Source organism: Cervus elaphus, chromosome X (genome assembly GCF_910594005.1).
Source record: "Cervus elaphus chromosome X, mCerEla1.1, whole genome shotgun sequence".
Classification (NCBI taxonomy): domain Eukaryota; kingdom Metazoa; phylum Chordata; class Mammalia; order Artiodactyla; family Cervidae; genus Cervus; species Cervus elaphus.
Genome location: NC_057848.1, coordinates 165640027 through 165656396, shown reverse-complemented (window position 1 = coordinate 165656396; position 16370 = coordinate 165640027). Strand labels below are relative to the sequence as shown.

The 16370-nt window shown below is 42.8% G+C and overlaps 1 protein-coding gene across 2 annotated transcripts in view; it reads left to right on the top strand.

Moving 5' to 3' along the window:
* The window catches only part of CLCN4 (chloride voltage-gated channel 4), a 78731-nt gene extending 71661 nt beyond the window's left edge, over positions 1 to 7070 (top strand). For both annotated transcript variants that reach the window (XM_043896134.1, XM_043896133.1), the window contains exon 13: positions 3846 to 7070. In XM_043896134.1, coding sequence (XP_043752069.1) covers positions 3846 to 3936 — 91 coding nt within the window. In that variant the 3' untranslated portion in view covers positions 3937 to 7070. The remainder of the gene's footprint in view (positions 1 to 3845) is intronic.
* The last annotated feature ends 9300 nt before the right edge of the window (positions 7071 to 16370 follow it).

The following is a 16370-nucleotide window of genomic DNA, read 5'->3' as shown; positions in this document are numbered from 1 at the left end:
AGATGCAGCTTCGATCCCAGGGTTGGGAAGATCCCCTGGAGGAGGAAATGGCAACCCAACCTACTCCAGTATTCAGAGGAGCCTGGCGGGCTACTCTTCATGGGGTCACAAAAAGAGTCAGACACGACTGAGTGACTAAACAACAGTAATCATTTACTTTAGGGTTCACTCTTGGTGTTGTGCATCCCGTGGATTTGGGTAAATTCATAATGACATGAATCCACCATTGTAGTATCATCAGGAATAGTTTCACAACCCTAAACATCCTCTGTGCTCTGTCTGTCCATCCCTCCCTCCCCTCAACCTCTGGTAACCACTCATCCTTTTACTGTCTCCATCGTTTGGCCTTTTCCAGAACGTCACAGAGTTGGAGTCACACAGTGTGTAGGGGAGGGAGGGATGTGCATTTCAGGTTCCTCTGTGTTTTTTCCTGGCTTGATGGCTTGTTTTTCTTTCTAGTGCTGAGTAATATCCATTGTCTGGATGGACCAGTTTGTTGATTCACTCACCTAATGAAGGACGTCTTTGGTGTTTCCAAGTTTGGGCAGTTATACTTGAAGCATACATTTTCTAAGACTAAGGACATTCTTTTTCATAGCCATGGAGCTGTACGCAAAATTAACAGTAATTAAGTATATCATTCATTATCTAGCTCATATAATTTTCAGCCCAGAATTCCTTCACGTTCACACATTGCATTGGTTTGTTTTGCTTCTTCATTCTCTATCTAGAAGAGCTTCCTGTCTTTTTTCCTTGTTATTTATGACCTAGGTTTGTTTTTAAGAGTTCAGACCAGTAGTCCCACATTGTGAATTTGTTTGATTGCTTCCTCATGGTTTGATTTTATTTAAGTAGCTTCGGGCAATGTTCCAACGTCAGTGATGTTATAATGTCAGCTTTTCTGACTTGACTGGTGATAAGCTCCATCACTGGGATGAAGTGGTGATGGCCAGAGCCCTCTGTTATAAGGGGACATTTTTCTCTTTGTACGTAATCTGTGGAGGGATACTTTGAGACCATGTGAATTTTCTGTTTTCCAGCAACCATTTACCCGGTGGTTTTGGAATCCATTGATAAATGATTGACTAAACTAATTATTGCATTGAGGGTTGCAAAAATGTTGATTTTCTAATTCTATTGTGCTTGCTACATTTTTTCTCCAGTTTGTGAGACTACTGCTTTAGTTGTGGTGCTTTCTTTCAGTTTTGTCATCTGTGTTGCCATTATTCTTTTTTTTCAGCATATTTTTTTAAAAAACACCTTCAGCATTTTACCTGTAATATTTCTAAAGTTTCATAGTCAGTTATTTACTTTCTCTATTGACAATGTAGAAATATTAAACATTAACTGAAATTTAATGTGGCTTGTTCTTTTAAACACTTCAAGCAATTTAACATAAATATGTTATACATGTGATTACTATATAACCTTCTACTGTCTTGTTTAGAGGTAAACTGCTGGCTAGTTTCCAGTTATCTTCATTTTTTGCAGTTAATAGAAAACTGGGAAAAGCAAATTTGACTCAGTCACACAGAAGTTACTGTCATATCTGCTCTTTTTCTCCTTACCTTGTATTCCATATGGGTGTTACTGAGAAGAAGGAAGAGGGTTACTACTATTCCTCTTCACGTATGAAAACTATATTAGATCCTCTGGACGTTCTATTTGTAATTAGTTTAGTATGCTTTTTATTTATTTTTTTAATATAAATTTATTTATTATAATTGGAGGCTAATTACTTTACAATATTGTAGTGGTTTTGCTATACATTGGTAGTATGCTTTTTAAAAAAAACTTATTTATTTAGTTTTTGGCTATGCTGGGTCTTTGTTGCTGCACAGGCTTTTCTCTAGTTGCAGTGAGTGGGGGCTCCTCTCTCTTGCTGTGTGTGGGCTTCTTATTGCAGTGCCTTCTCTTGTTGTGGAGCACGGGCTTTAGGTGTGCAGGCTTCACTGGTTGTGGCACGTGGACTCAGCAGTTGTGATTCCCTCGCTCCAGAGCACAGGCTCAGTAGTTGTGGCATATGTGGGAACCTCCCGGACCAGGGATCGAACCCATATCTTTTGCATTGGCAGGCAGATTCTCTACCACTGAGCCACCAGGGAAGCCTTTGTGTATCATGCTTTTAACAGCCCTTCTTGTTCTTTCTCTCTCTCTTGAAGATGTTTCAGTGAGATGGAGGGAAAGAAGTATAGTATCTGCTCTCTGCCCCGGCGTGTGACAGACGGGGAAACTAACACAAGAAATCAATCACTTTTTCAAGGTTAAGGTTCAGTGTGGTCATGGACAAAGAAGTCAGAATTCTGACCTTACAGTTTCACTGACCACTGTCCATTTCACCAGCTATACCTTACTGCAATACTGCTATGAGTACTTGTCTTCATGTTCACTTCCTATTAGTAAGAGATGAGTTTGATACTTTGGCTTTAATTAAATAAATGACAGTGTAGTACAGTTTTGTTTCATATTTTTTGGTATATCATCATTTTACACAGATAGGAGAAACCTGTCATTTTTTTGTAATCTTTTCTTTTTTATGGCTGCACCTTGTGTGGCTTATGGGATCTTAGTTCCTCAACCAGGGATTGAACCTGCACCCCCTGCATTGGAAGCACAGAGTCTTAACCACTGGACCACCAGGGAAGCCCCAGAAACCTTTCATTTTAATAGCCATCCAATATTCCAGGGTGAGACTGCCATCCTTCTCTGTTCTCCTCTTCTTGGGGATGATGGAGATGAGGTGAGCAGCATTTTGCAAGTTAAGTTGGCAGTGGAACTTCTTTTCCCCAGAGAACATGTGTCCATCCCCTTCTTTCACTCCTTTCACTTTCCCTAGGGGGCGTGATTTGACCCGAGCAGATGTTCATTTAAATATTTAATAAAATCGAGAATGAGGCAAGGGCTACCATGAACAGTTGTGCAAGTGTGTGTTCATAACCCAGGGACACTGTTTACATTGTGTTTGTAAAAAGTAGGAGTTGGACAGTTTGCAGTATAGGTGGCCCTATACCAGGGGCTCTGGGAAGTGGCATTGTTTTTGTAAGGAGAATAACCCAGGGACACTGTTTACATTGTGTTTGTAAAAAGTAGGAGTTGGACAGTTTGCAGTATAGGTGGCCCTATACCAGGGGCTCTGGGAAGTGGCATTGTTTTTGTAAGGAGACAGCCATGGAATTTTGGAAGAGGAGGTAATTTATATGAATGGCCACACATGAATGTCAAACTTTACCCTTCCAGTAAGATAGATTTTAAATTGAACTAATAGTTATTCATACTTAAAACTTCTTACATTTAAAATGCCTTACACTTGGGATTTCTGCAGTGTGATCAAGTTTTGACATTGGCTTTTGTAAGCCCTTTTAAACTGATTATATTCTTAAAAATTGGGTGAGTATATTAGTCATCATAGGCTTACTGCAGTAATAAGCAAGCTTGTAATATCAGTGGCCAAACACAATAAAGGTTAATTTTTCTCCCATGTCACTCACATCCAGTATGAGTTGCAGCAGGTGTGAGCTCCGCACCACACAGTCATCCCAGGGCCCAGGTCTTTGAATCTGATGGCTCCTGGTTCATCCTCTGTGACCTGAGTCCTTTACTGACTCCTCTGTCTGGAACCGGCAGATGAGAGAGGAAATGTGCAGGTGACTTGGGAGGGGCGTTGCTCACCTCCACCCACACGCCATTGGCCAGAGCTCTCTCAGTTGGCCCCACCCATCTGCAAGGATAGCTGAGAAATGTGGTCTCTCCGTGCGCCCAGGTGGGAAGGGCGCTGGGGATCAGAGAGAGGCGTGAATCAATATTGCAAGGCTGACCTTTTTCTCTATTTTGTTTTTCTTCTCCAGGAGACTTCTTGGCATTATCACGAAAAAGGATGTTCTGAGACATATGGCCCAGATGGCAAACCAGGACCCTGAATCCATCATGTTTAATTAGAAACAAGATGGTAGTTTCTTTGAGAAAAATAGAACTGTATCATTGGAAAGAAATAAACAAATGATAGTTATTATCCTATTGAACAGCCATGCACTGGGAGCAGCGGAAACAAAAGCTTTGTTTGAAAGGAAGGGAAAAAGAATGAAACATAAAAAAATATACATCTATGAGTAGGCATTTTATAGCTTTAACCCCTTATGAGTTTCAAGCTGTGTTGTGAGTTTAGTAACTGCTGTGGGGGCATGTGGGTGGGGGTAAACGATGTGGTTTGTACAAGGATCTGGAACACAATTGCTGAGTCAAGAAACATTTGCCCCTTCTGTTGCAGGCTGATGTTGGTAAAGCTTTGAATCTTAAAGGCCAAGGGGTATTGGCATGTCAGTGTCCTTATTTATTGGTTCCTGAGGTTTGGCTGCTATGTTACTGAATCAGACTAAAGATATTTGCACGCACTTTGTTGGAAAAGAAAAAGAAATTAAATGTGAACATAGTGAAAGCTGCAAGTATGCTAGTGGGTTCACTTGTGACCAGCTATTGCTGACTCCTGTTCTCAGCCTGTTTTGTTGCTTATCCCTCAGTTTCTGAACCAAGATTGGGTCTTCTGCCATGTTAAGCATGAAGAAAACATTTCTCTATGCAAGACCAGCATCTGGGGACTGCACGAAGAACTGTTGGAGCATTTAGTGCTGCGCTGTTTCCTGCCACAGAAAGAGATTTGTCCTTATTTTGAGGGTATACATACCCATCATTGATTTGCATCTCCATTGCATCTGCTTCATTTATTGCTGTTGCCTGTGCATTTTTAAATATTGATCAGTCTAATGCTTTCCAAGGGCCATGTCCTATATTCTGCCAGCTTGCCATAGTGACTTGAATTTCCAAATAGCATATACAAGTGTCAAAACAGAATACCTAGTGTTAGTGCTTATTTTTCCTCTCAGATCTTATTAAATACGGCTGCCGAGAGGGTGAGGCAGATGAGTTCTCAGTGGGAACTCCTCCAAATGGATTGCAAGAGAAATACTAAATTGATTCTAAATCTGTTCCATTCTCCTCTCTGTAGGATGCAAAACATCCAGCTTTAATGTATAAGCATGCACTTTCATATTAGCAATCAGAGCACAGAAGGACAGAGTTAAATTTGAGACAGCCAATTTGAGCACTGAGCATCTTTGAATTGAACATAATGATACATTTATTCTTTTAGTCAGGACTTCGGTCGTGTCTGTGGGAAGGAATTAAGCTATGTTTCTTAGGTCCACTGGGTGATCTCAGTAAGATTGATGCCCCTTGTCCTTTCCCTTTTGTCTTTGTTCTTTCCTTTTCCCTGAATCATCTTCATCCTTTTCAGTCTCATCATTGGCTCTTGATGTATCAGGTGTGCATTTGACTGCAAATAATAGAAAACACACAGTGAAGAGTGGACTAAGAAACCTGGAAGTGGGCTCTCAGGACTGTTTCCACGGTATCCTTGATGACTCGTGGCCTTTGGTACTTTTTCTCCACCATCCTTACCCCTTACCCATTGGCTTCCTGCCTCGTACTCACAAGATGGTCACTGACCTGCCAGGTCTGGTAACTGCTCTCTAAGCTGGAAGAGGAATGAAGAGGCAGGTGACAAAGGTGTATTGTGTGTGGGGGGAACACAGAGCTTTCCTAGAGATGATTGGCTTACCTCCATTGGCTGAAATTCTGGTGCCCCCCACTGCACATGAGTCTGGGAAGGAGAGTATTTAGCTATGTAGGCATGTTGCACTCAATGAGATTGAATTTCTCTGAATAAGGAAGGGGGATTGGCCCTTGGGAGGGGAATGGTGTCTACTCTGTTGGATGCTGTCATTGTGTGTTTGTCATTGTTCTTCCTGCATCTTCCCCCTCTGTCTTGCTGACCCTGTCAAACACTCTCCTGTGACCTTATAGCCCCCTCTCCTCTTGGATTTGACCTGGCACTCCCAATTAGAAGCCATCCTTTCTTAGCCCTAATAAAAATGTTTATTCTGGAGAGAAATGCATCTATTAGAGGGTTTCGGTGAAACTTCTAGTAGATACAAGAAAATATACTGATGGTTTTAACCTGATTGAAAACTTAAAGGAGTTGAAGTCAGACCCCGCTGACAAAAGTATGGAAAATGTGTCTGTAACTAACTGGCCTCCTTCCAAATAATAGCAGATAGCCACTTCAGTGTGGAACGGTCAGTCTGTGGTAGAGAATATAATCTTAGGTCCTATAAGAGAATGACATTTGTGGTCGCACTCACAGCACCTACGTACTGAGTGACAGATCATAATGTTTTGTTGCTGTTGAGGTTTCCATGGAACAGTGCAAGTGAAGCTGGATTCTTCTGAACCTCAAAAGTCTTAACATAGTTCCCCTCTTACTTCCATATAGGCTCTCCAAAGAGTTTTAGTCATAGCCTGGATTTATATAATCCAGGACACCCTGTTAGCTGAAACCTGGAGCTTCAGAAGGGAACACAAAACAGTGAACAGACAGTCAAAGGTCAGTAAAACCACAGAATTCCCCCTCCTCCAGCTGAGACCTGGAAAGAGGAGAGGAGGGGGAGTTGACTCTGGGCCAAGGTCAACCATGGGGCTTGTGTCCTGTCCCCCAGTGCTTAGCTTAGAGATGTCCATGGGGCTCAGAGGGCCAGCATCAGACAGCCAGGTCAAGGCTGGGATGGGGGGCTTGTAGCGCCACTGCCAGAGCCAATTGCCTGCCTCCCCTGGAGCCCTGACTAGCCACTGACCCTGGCCTCAGACGGACTCACAGGGAACATACCGCTGGGCCCTTTGTTGCATGTGGATGGGGATTCCGAAGGTGTTCGCTGTATCCACATGTAGAACTTCGTCCACTTTACCTGGTGATCTGGTGAACGAGATGAGTAAATCTGGAACTCTGACTCGAGTTGAATACTGTTTTTGTTTCTTTTTCCAGAACCAAAGTTTGTAGACATTTGTAGAACTTTCTGGGTTCTCTCTGAATAGATTTTTTTTATGTGAATAAAATATAAATATGTAATGGAAAAGGAGTTCCGTAATGAGGCACATTGACCTACTTCTTGCTGTCTTTTTCTGTCACTGAGGGAATGTGTTGTAGAAGGACAGATGGCAAATAAAGAGCATCCTGAATGTGACATGTGGATTTCTTGTGTTTTTCAGCACATCCCCTGGGAATGCCCATGTGCATGTGGCTTTTATGGAAAGGCAAGTGTGCTAGAAGCAAATCCACATTCAGTGTTTGCTGTGGCGATCTCGTGGTTCTCTATTTGATATTTCTCGATGACTTGATAAAAGAGAGGACATGTCAATAGGAATTTTTTTTTTTTTGGTGGCCCTAATAAGCCACAGAAACTGAAAAAAATTTCCAGCAGTTTGTTTCACTTAGGTGAGAACCGGTTCCTTTAAATTATCAACACATGCGAAATCTGTTCAGCATTCATTGTATTCATTATTCCGATGCTGAGCTGGAAAAGGTGAGAAACTCGAGGAGAACTATTGAATTTCAAGTAATTGTAATATTATGTCTTCATTTTCATTTCACGTGGGCAGTGTTTTATCGGACTCTGCTTCTAACCTTTGAAATGGTTGACATGAGGGGGGAGCTTGTCCCTGTCTACATTAGGGAACATGAACCAGACTCCATTTTCACTGACGTGGGTCTAACTATTTATTTGCTGTCCTAGTTGTGCTGGGAAAGAAATATATTCACATTTGGTGTTGGAATGATGACATAGCAATGTGGGTTTTTTAAAAAAAATTTATTGTAACACTGGGTAAACATTAGCAAATTACTAAACATTGTATGTTTGAACTCTATTTTTAAAGGAACTTTTTATTTTTTAAAATTTTATTAGAGTATAATTGATTGACAGTGTTGTGTTAATTTCAGGTATACAGCAAAGTGATTCAGTTATACATAGGTTCATTCTTTTTTAGATTCTTTGCCCATGTAGATTATGACAGAGTGTTGAGTAGATGAGTTCCCTGTGCTAAAAAGAAGGTCCTTGTCGGTTATCTACTTTATATATATTAGTGTGTGTATAGCTTAATCCCAAACTCCTAATTTATCCCTTCCCTCACCTTTCCCCTTTGGTAACTATAAATTTGTTTTAAAAATCTGAGTCTGTTTCTGTTTTGTAAGTATGTTCATTTGTATCTTTTTTAAAATTAGATTCCAGGTATGCATGATACCGTATATTTCTCTTCTGTCTGACTGTGTTCAGTACAACAATGTTTAGGTCTATCTGTGTTGTTGCAAGTGGCATTATTTCTTTTTTATGGCTGAGTAGTATTCCATTGTATTATTTTTTTATCCATTCCATCTTCCTTACATCTTCTTTATCCATTCCTCTGTCAGTGGACATTTAGGCCGCTTCCATGTCCTGGCTATTTTAAATAGTGTTGCAGTGAATGTTGAGGTGCATGTATCTTTTTGAAGTATGTTTTTCTCTGGATATATGCCCAGGAGTGGGATTGCTAGATCATATATGTTAGTTCAATTTTTAGTTTTTTGAGGAACCTCCATACTGTTCTCCATACTGATTGTATCAGTTTACATTCCCACAAACAGTGTAGGAGGGTTTTTTAAAAATGAAATGAGCACGGAGTCCTCAAGCAACATGTTGTAAAATGGAAGAGAGGCCATGATATCCCAGCTTGTTGCTACCCCAGGGAACCTTCAAAACCTGATTCTGGTGACTGCGGAAGTGCCTGGCAAGGTTAAAGTTCCACTCGTAAGATTATCATGCGAGATTGGGACTTGAGCTTGGCTCAGCTTTTAAATCCCTTGTTCTTAGCCTGGTGGGTTTGAATTCCATCCTTCCTGACCAGTTTTGTATTTTGAAATGGTCGACTTTACAGAAAATGTGAAAAAAAAAAAAAAAAGCACCAAGAATGCTCATGTATCTTTGACCTGGAAGAGGCAGTGAGGGGAGCCCCCTCTGACAGGGACAGCTTAGGAGGATCACCCTCAGCAGGGTGGCCCACAAGCAATTGTCCTTCATTAAAGCAGGCCTGGGGTGATATCAAGGGCCACCAGTGGTGAGTAGCTGCAGGGTATGGTGCCTGGGGAGGCAGTGGAGGTTTTAAAGTTGGTTTTGTTTTTCCTGTGGGGGAGGAGGAAACCAAGGAGATGCTTCTCCATCATGGAAGGCCAGGGAAAGATACAGAATTCAGAGGAAGGATGTGATTGAATTTGCCTGGTACACAAACCATTCTGGCTGTTCTATAGCAAGACCAGAAGCTATCGCAGATAGGTGAGCTGGGATGGAGGATTGTCCCAGAGTGGTTCTTGAATTCCAGATGTATTTCCAAGGCAGAACCAGGAGATTTATGGTGCGATGGATATGAAATGGTACAGCTAAGTCACCATCTACTGAGGTGGGCTAGTGGAGGTGAAGAGCTCCATTTTGGAAGTGGTACACTGGAGATACCTGTTGGACATTCCAGTCCAGAGTTCAGGGGAATCGTTGGAGATGGAAAGCAAGCCATTGGCATATCTGTGGTATTAAAGCCATGCCTGGAAATTTCTGTGGTCTAGTGGTGTCTGAAGAGCAAAAAGAACCAACATTCTAACAGAATTTCAACATTGAGTTTTTAGGGAGTCATGCTGACTTAGATGCCTGTAGAACTGCCCTTGAATTCTAGCTCTGTAGCTTCTTGGGTGTGTGACATTGTTAAAGAATCATACCTCTCTGAGCCTGGGTTTCCCCATTACTGTAGAGTGGGCCAGTGCTCTTTACTAGAGAGATGGTTGTGAGAGTTAATCAGTGTAAAGCACTTGGCCTGGAATGGACCATGCAAATAGTAGATGTTATAGCCTTTTCATGTTATGCAGTCCTTCCAGTAACTTTAACTGGAAGTTACTTTAGTTTTGTGTGGTTAAAGGGCATAAGACATTTTAAGCTAAAAGTAAACGAAAGTTGAACTAACCAATTGCCTTTCCCACCAACTCTTTCAGTCATTCCCACCACCCCCAAAACAAAAATGAAACAAAGCAAACAAAAGAACCAAAATCTCAGATCTCTTAAGGGATGTAAAAAAAAAAAAACCCTCACTGACTCCAGATTAAAGGCAAATTATTAGAAAAGAAACCACTTGATGGGAAATTCCATTTCTCTATGGCGTTATATTGACTTTTTATTTGCAGTATAGTTGGTTTACAATGTTAGTTTCACGTGTACAGCAAAGTGATTCAGTTATACATATGTATATTATATTTTATAATGACTTTTGAGCAAAAAAGCATAAATTCACATGGATGCTGAACTATTAATTAGCCTCAGATTTGGAGCAAGAGTTCTTGAAACACAAGACTGTTTAACTTACTTGTTTTTAGACAGTATAAAACCCTATACCCACGACACTCGCAGACAGAACAACCTGACTGTGGCATGGTGTTAATATAGAAAGAAATCTCATTAGTAAAACTCATGGAGAGCAGCCTTTTATAGGTTCTGGCTATTTCCCTTCAAAACGTGCGTGCCCAGTCGCATCCAACTCTTGGTGATCCTAGGGACTATAGCCCCTCAGGCTCCTCTGTCCATGGGATTTCCCTGGCAAGCATACTGGAGTGGGTTGCCATTTCCTCCTCCATGGCATCTTCCTGACCCAGGGATTGAACCCGCATCTCCTGCATTAGCAGGCATGTTCTTCACCACTGAGCCACCTGGGGACCACTTCCCTCAACATTAAGTACTTAGAAGCCAGAGGGGGGAGAATGAACTAACAGGAGTTGTCCGAAAGGTGACAACCCACCAGTTTTAATTCTAGCTCTAGAATGGCCTTGCAAATAAAGTGTCCGGGTCAGGCAGGCTTCTTTCTGGGCTTTCTTGAGTCAGGACGAGCAGAAAGTTTCACGTCATTCCAGGACTCCACGCTCTGGCTGAGTGCAGGGGAGCCCAGTGTGCCTGTTGTTACAGTGCTTCCCCAGTTCATTGGTAGTTAATTGGCTAGAAAGAAGCTACCATCTGGGAAAGCAGGTAGGGAGCATCTATTTCTGGCAGTTCCTCAGCACTGCATTTCATTAAAGAAACGGCTTTTTCTTTCTGAATGAGCAATAACTAAAGAGCACCTTGTGGGGATTTCCAAACCCCTTTGGTCAGGGTTTGGCTCCCAGAATGAAGGGAGCAATTTCTATGTGATTCCAGCATTTGTGATGGAACACATATTTCAAAGATTAAACAGCCATCCTCAATCCAAACAGATTCTGTCAGAGAAATTGAAAACACACACGTAAATTTTCAGTCCGCAGGCTGCCTGACAGGTTGAGTCCTGGGGATGCTGCTGCAAGTAGAACATCTTCCCTTCCTTCCTTCCTTCCTTCTGCGTGGCTCCATGTTCATTTCATGCCTCAGGCTCGCTCCCAGGGCTCCCCGACTTGTGTCCTGCCAGGGATGCTGAACCAAGTGGAAATGGGTGCTAGCTCCCTTCTGATGATTTCTTTTTCTGACATTTCTCAAACTTCTGTTGGTCCCCAGAAAGACCTGAGCCTTTCTAGGACTGGCTGTGGGTGGTTTATATGATCAGGGAGGAACTCTCTCCAGGGAGTTCCCCAGTGCTGAGTTTTTGCTCCATGGAGTGCTAAGTCACTTCAGTTGTGTCTGACTCTATGACCCTGTGAACTGTAGCTTGCCAGGCTCCTCTGTCCATGGGATTCTCCAGGCAAGAGTACTGGAGTGGGTTGCCATGCCTTTCTCCAGGGGATCTTCCCGACCCAGGGATCAAACCCGCACCTTTTATGTATCTTTAGCATCGGCAGGCAGGTTCTTTCCTACTAGCACCATCTGGGAAGCCCTGCTCCATGGAGTAGGGGGTCTCAAAGAGCAGGTCTGCATGTGGTGGGGTTGCCCTTCCCCAAGTGTTTCCAAGATTCAGTGTTTCTGCCAGGTGCCCAAGGGAAAGAATGGATTCTGTACTTAACTAAACTGGAAAGTTCCATCTTATGGGGTTCCAAAGACTAGTCTTGTAGAGGCGCAACTATGGCATCAAGAGTGTCTGTTTTTTAGTTTCTTTTCAGAATTTCTGTGTGAGTGCCCTGGAAGAAGCGAGGCCCCTTTAATGAACTTTAAGCACATTTACTGTGAGGCAGGGACATTTCCTTATGCTTCATAACCTGTAAGGTATCTAGGGATTAGCTGAGTGTGGATCCCCACAGCTGGTTAGAAATGAGTTCCAAGTCCCGCCCAGGTCTACTGAGTCAGATCAGCATTTGAGCAAGATCCTCAGGGATTTGTGTGCAGAGTCAAGTTTGAGAAGTGCTTCCCACTCCAGTATTCTTGCCTGAGAAATCCCATGGACAGAGGAGTCCAGTGGACTACAGTCCATGGGGTCACAAAGATTCGGACATGACTTAGCGACTAAACAACAGCAGCCCTGGGTGACAGGTCTCCTGAGTTCACTTCCAGCTCTGAGATCCACAGTTCTCCGAGATTCTCTCACTTCCAGAGGAAGAAACAGTGGTGGCTGCAGTGACTGAGGCACTGAAGGAGCCTGTCCAGAGAAATGTGGTGGAGAGAAACCTGGCATGAGGTCCCTGAATCCCATTTCTCAGTCCCCAGACTTTCCCAGTCGCCACTGCCCTGAGGGTTTCTCTGCCACAACCCTAGTAGCTTTGGGGGCTCCATCATTCTTGGGGTAGGCCTTTGCACTGGAAATTGTCTGACTGCATCCCTGGCCTCTACCCACTAGGTGTCAGTAGCAGCCATACCCCTGGTTGGGACAACCCCAAATGTCTCTGGACACTGACAAGGTGTATGTGTTGGGGGGCGGGGAGGAAATCCCACCCCCCCCCCCGCCTCCCTGAAATTGGATTCTGCAGAAGTGAGCATTGACATTTATGAAGCCCAGATAAAGGGACCATGTTTGGTGGTGTTTTGGTGAGTTTTTCATAAAGCTGGAATGGGGGGAGTAGGGGGAAGTGCCTTGTGTCAGGCAAGGATGGGGTGGGGAGTCCAAGGTCTGGGGACAGGCGTTGCTGTGCCTGGTGGCTTGGAAAGTGTGCCCCCCCCGCCTTTAAGCAGAAAACACAGATGAATGGCAGAGGGACTTCTGCTTTTTTTTAAGTTTTTAATTTATCTATTTATTTATTTTTCTTGAGCAGGAGGGTTTTTAAGTTTTTAGAAGTTTTTTATTGGAGTATAGTTGAATTAACAATGTTGTGTTACTTTCAGATGTACAGCAAAGTGATTTGGTTATATTCTTTTTCAGATTCTTTTCTCATATGGTTATCACAGAATATTGAGCTTCCTGTGCTGTACAGTAAGTGTTGGTTTCAAAGAACCTAACATGGGCCACTGGCAAAGGCTATAGTCACCTTACCTGGGCACACAGCTCACACCAGGTGGCGATTTGGAAGCAAGTGACTTGACTTTAAGCCAGTTCTGTCCTTTTCCCTGTCCTCCTTTCCCAGATATCTCCCACTTTCTACACACACATACACACACACACATGCACGCACGTGCGTGTGCATCGATAGAAAACAGCTTTTTGCTCATGACATTTTGTTAGAAAGATACCGAGCTGCTAACTTGAACATTTTTGTGACATTATTGGAAGTTTAGAGAGATGGTTGGCAAACTGCAGCCCACAGGCCAGCTCCAGCCTGCCACCTGTCTTTGTAAATAAAGTTTTATTGGCTCACAGCCATGCCCATTCATTGCGAATTGTCTGTGGCTGCTCTCAAGCCACAAAGGCAGAGTTCAGTAGTTGCAGCAGAGACTGCATGGCCTGAAAAGCCTCAAAGATTTACTATTTGGCCCTTTACAGAAAAAGTTGGCCAACTCCTGGCTTAGAGTTAATTAGGGTCACCAAACCACTGGAGAACCACCAAGAGTAATTGAACTTTCTTCCTTGCACTGGCTGGAAAACACAAAGACATGTTTTCAAAACAGAAGCAAGGAGAGGCCTGTGTGTTGGTGGAGCAAGATGAATGTGTTGAAAAGCTTTTATCTCCTCCAAGTTTCTCCAAGAGATTAACTTTTGCCAGAGATATCTGTTCTGACTTAGATATTAATAGAGGTATTGGTAAGCTCAGTTAAAGTTGAAATGTTTTCTGCAAGGGAAACTTAGCAGCTAGCATTTGACTGGTGCTTTGTCACTTATGAAGGTATAAATTTTCTTTTTAATTTTTAAGAGTTAATTTTATTGAAGTATAGTTGATTTGGTGGTGGTTTCGTCACTAAGTCATGTCTGACTCTTGCGACCCCATGGACTGTAGCCTGCTAGTCTCTGTCCATGGATTCTCCAGGCAAGAATACTGGAGTAGGTTGCTATTTCCTTCTCCAAGGGATTTTCATGACCCAGGAATTGAACCCAGATCTCCTGCATTGCAGGCAGATTCTTTACTGACTGAGCTACGAGGGAAGCCCATAGTTGTTTTACAATATTGCATTAATTTCTGCTGTACATCAGTGATTCAGTTATACATATATACATTCTTTTTCAGATTCTTTTCCATTACGAGTTATCACAGGATGTTGAATGTAGCTCCCCATGCTATACAGTAGGACCTTATTGTTTATCCATGCTATACATAATAGTTTGCACCCACCAATTCCAAACTCCCAGTCCATCCCTCCTGTACCGTGCCCCCCTTATCTTTTGCAATCACAAGTCTGTTCTGTAGTTCTGTGAGTCTGTTTCTGTTTTATAGATAAGTTCATTTGTGTGTGTTTGTGTTTTTTTAATTTTAGAGCCCACATACAAATGATATCATGATATTTGTCTTTCTCTTTCTGAGTTAACTTCACTTAGTATGATCATCTCTAGGTTTATACATGTTGCTGCAAATGGCTATATTTAATTTTTTATGACTGAATAATATTCTACTGTGTATATGTACCACATTAAAAGATGCTTACTCCTTGGAAGGAAAGTTATGACCAACCTAGATAGCATATTAAAAAGCAGAGACATTACTTTGTCAACAAAGGTCCATCTAGTCAAGGCTATGGTTTTTCCAGTGGTCATGTATGGATGTGAGAGTTGAACTGTAAAGAAAGCTGAGTGCCGAAGAATTGATGCTTTTGAACTGTGGTGTTGGAGAAGACTCTTGAGAGTCCCTTGGACTGCAAGGAGATCCAACCAGTCCATCCTAAAGGAGATCAGTCCTGGATGTTCATTGGAAGGACTGATGCTGAAGCTGAAACTCCAATACTTTGGCCACCTCTTGCGAAGAGTTGACTCATTGGAAAAGACCCTGATGCTGGGAGGGATTGGGGGCAGGAGGAGAAGGGGACAACAGAGGATGAGATGGTTGGATGGCATCACCGACTTGATGGACATGAGTTTGAGTAAACTCCTGGAGGCCTGGCGTGCTGCGATTCATGGGGTCGCAAAGAGTCGGACATGACTGAGCTGAATTGACCACATCTTCTTTATCCATTGTTCTGTTGATGGACATTTAGGTTGTTTCCATGTCTTGGCTATTGTAAATTATGCTTCTGTGAACTTAGGGTGCATGTATCTCTTTTGGGTTAGAGTTTTGTCTGGGTTTATGCTCAGGAATGGGATTGCTGGATCATATGGCAAATCTGTTTTTGGTTTTCTGAGGAACTTCCGTACTGTTCTCCATAGTAATGGCACCAACTTACATTCCCACCAACAGTGCAAAGGGTTCTCTTTTCTCCACATCCTCTCCAGCATTTATTGTTTGTAGATTTTTTGATGATGGCCATTCTGACCCATGTGAGGTGGTACCTCATGGTAGTTTTGATTTGCATTTCTCTAATAATTGGCGATGTTGAGCATCTTTTAATGTGCCTTTGGGCCATCTGTATGTATATGAAGGGGTTTTAATATTTGTGTTTTTCCCCTCAGTGGTTCTATGGGGTAAAAATTACTATCCCTATTGTTTAGAAGACAGAGCTGAGGCCTGGAGAGGTTAAAGCACACAGAAATCACCCCAAGGTTCTGATTCAGTCCATCTTGGGTGGGCCTGGCATCAACTTGATAAATGGCTGCCAGGTATTCTGTAGTGTGGTCAAGATTGCAAAGTCCTGCCCAAGTTGGCCGAGCTCGTTGGTGGTCTGACTAGAGCTCAGACTTGGTTCTTCTTGTTGACTTTCAGCCCAGGAACTTTTCCCTCAATATGATGACTCACTTTAACTCAGTCTCTGAGTTGAACTGGTTGGTCTAACCCAGTGATTCTCAAGAGTGTGGTCCCTGGACCAACAGCATCATGATCCTCCAGCAGTTTGTTAGAAATGCAAATTTTCTGCCCGAGACTGGACCTAGAGAATTGGAAAGTCTGGGGACAGAACCCAGCTATCTGAGTTTTAACAGCTGATTCAGATGCAGGTCAAATTTGAGATCCTCTGGTAAAAGTGATGGGCGAGTTGTGATGAAGGTAAGGTGCTAAAACCAGAACACACACGCCCCCTCATCCCCCAGTCCCACACACGCACTCCCCCATCCCCCAAACAGGCACCGCATCT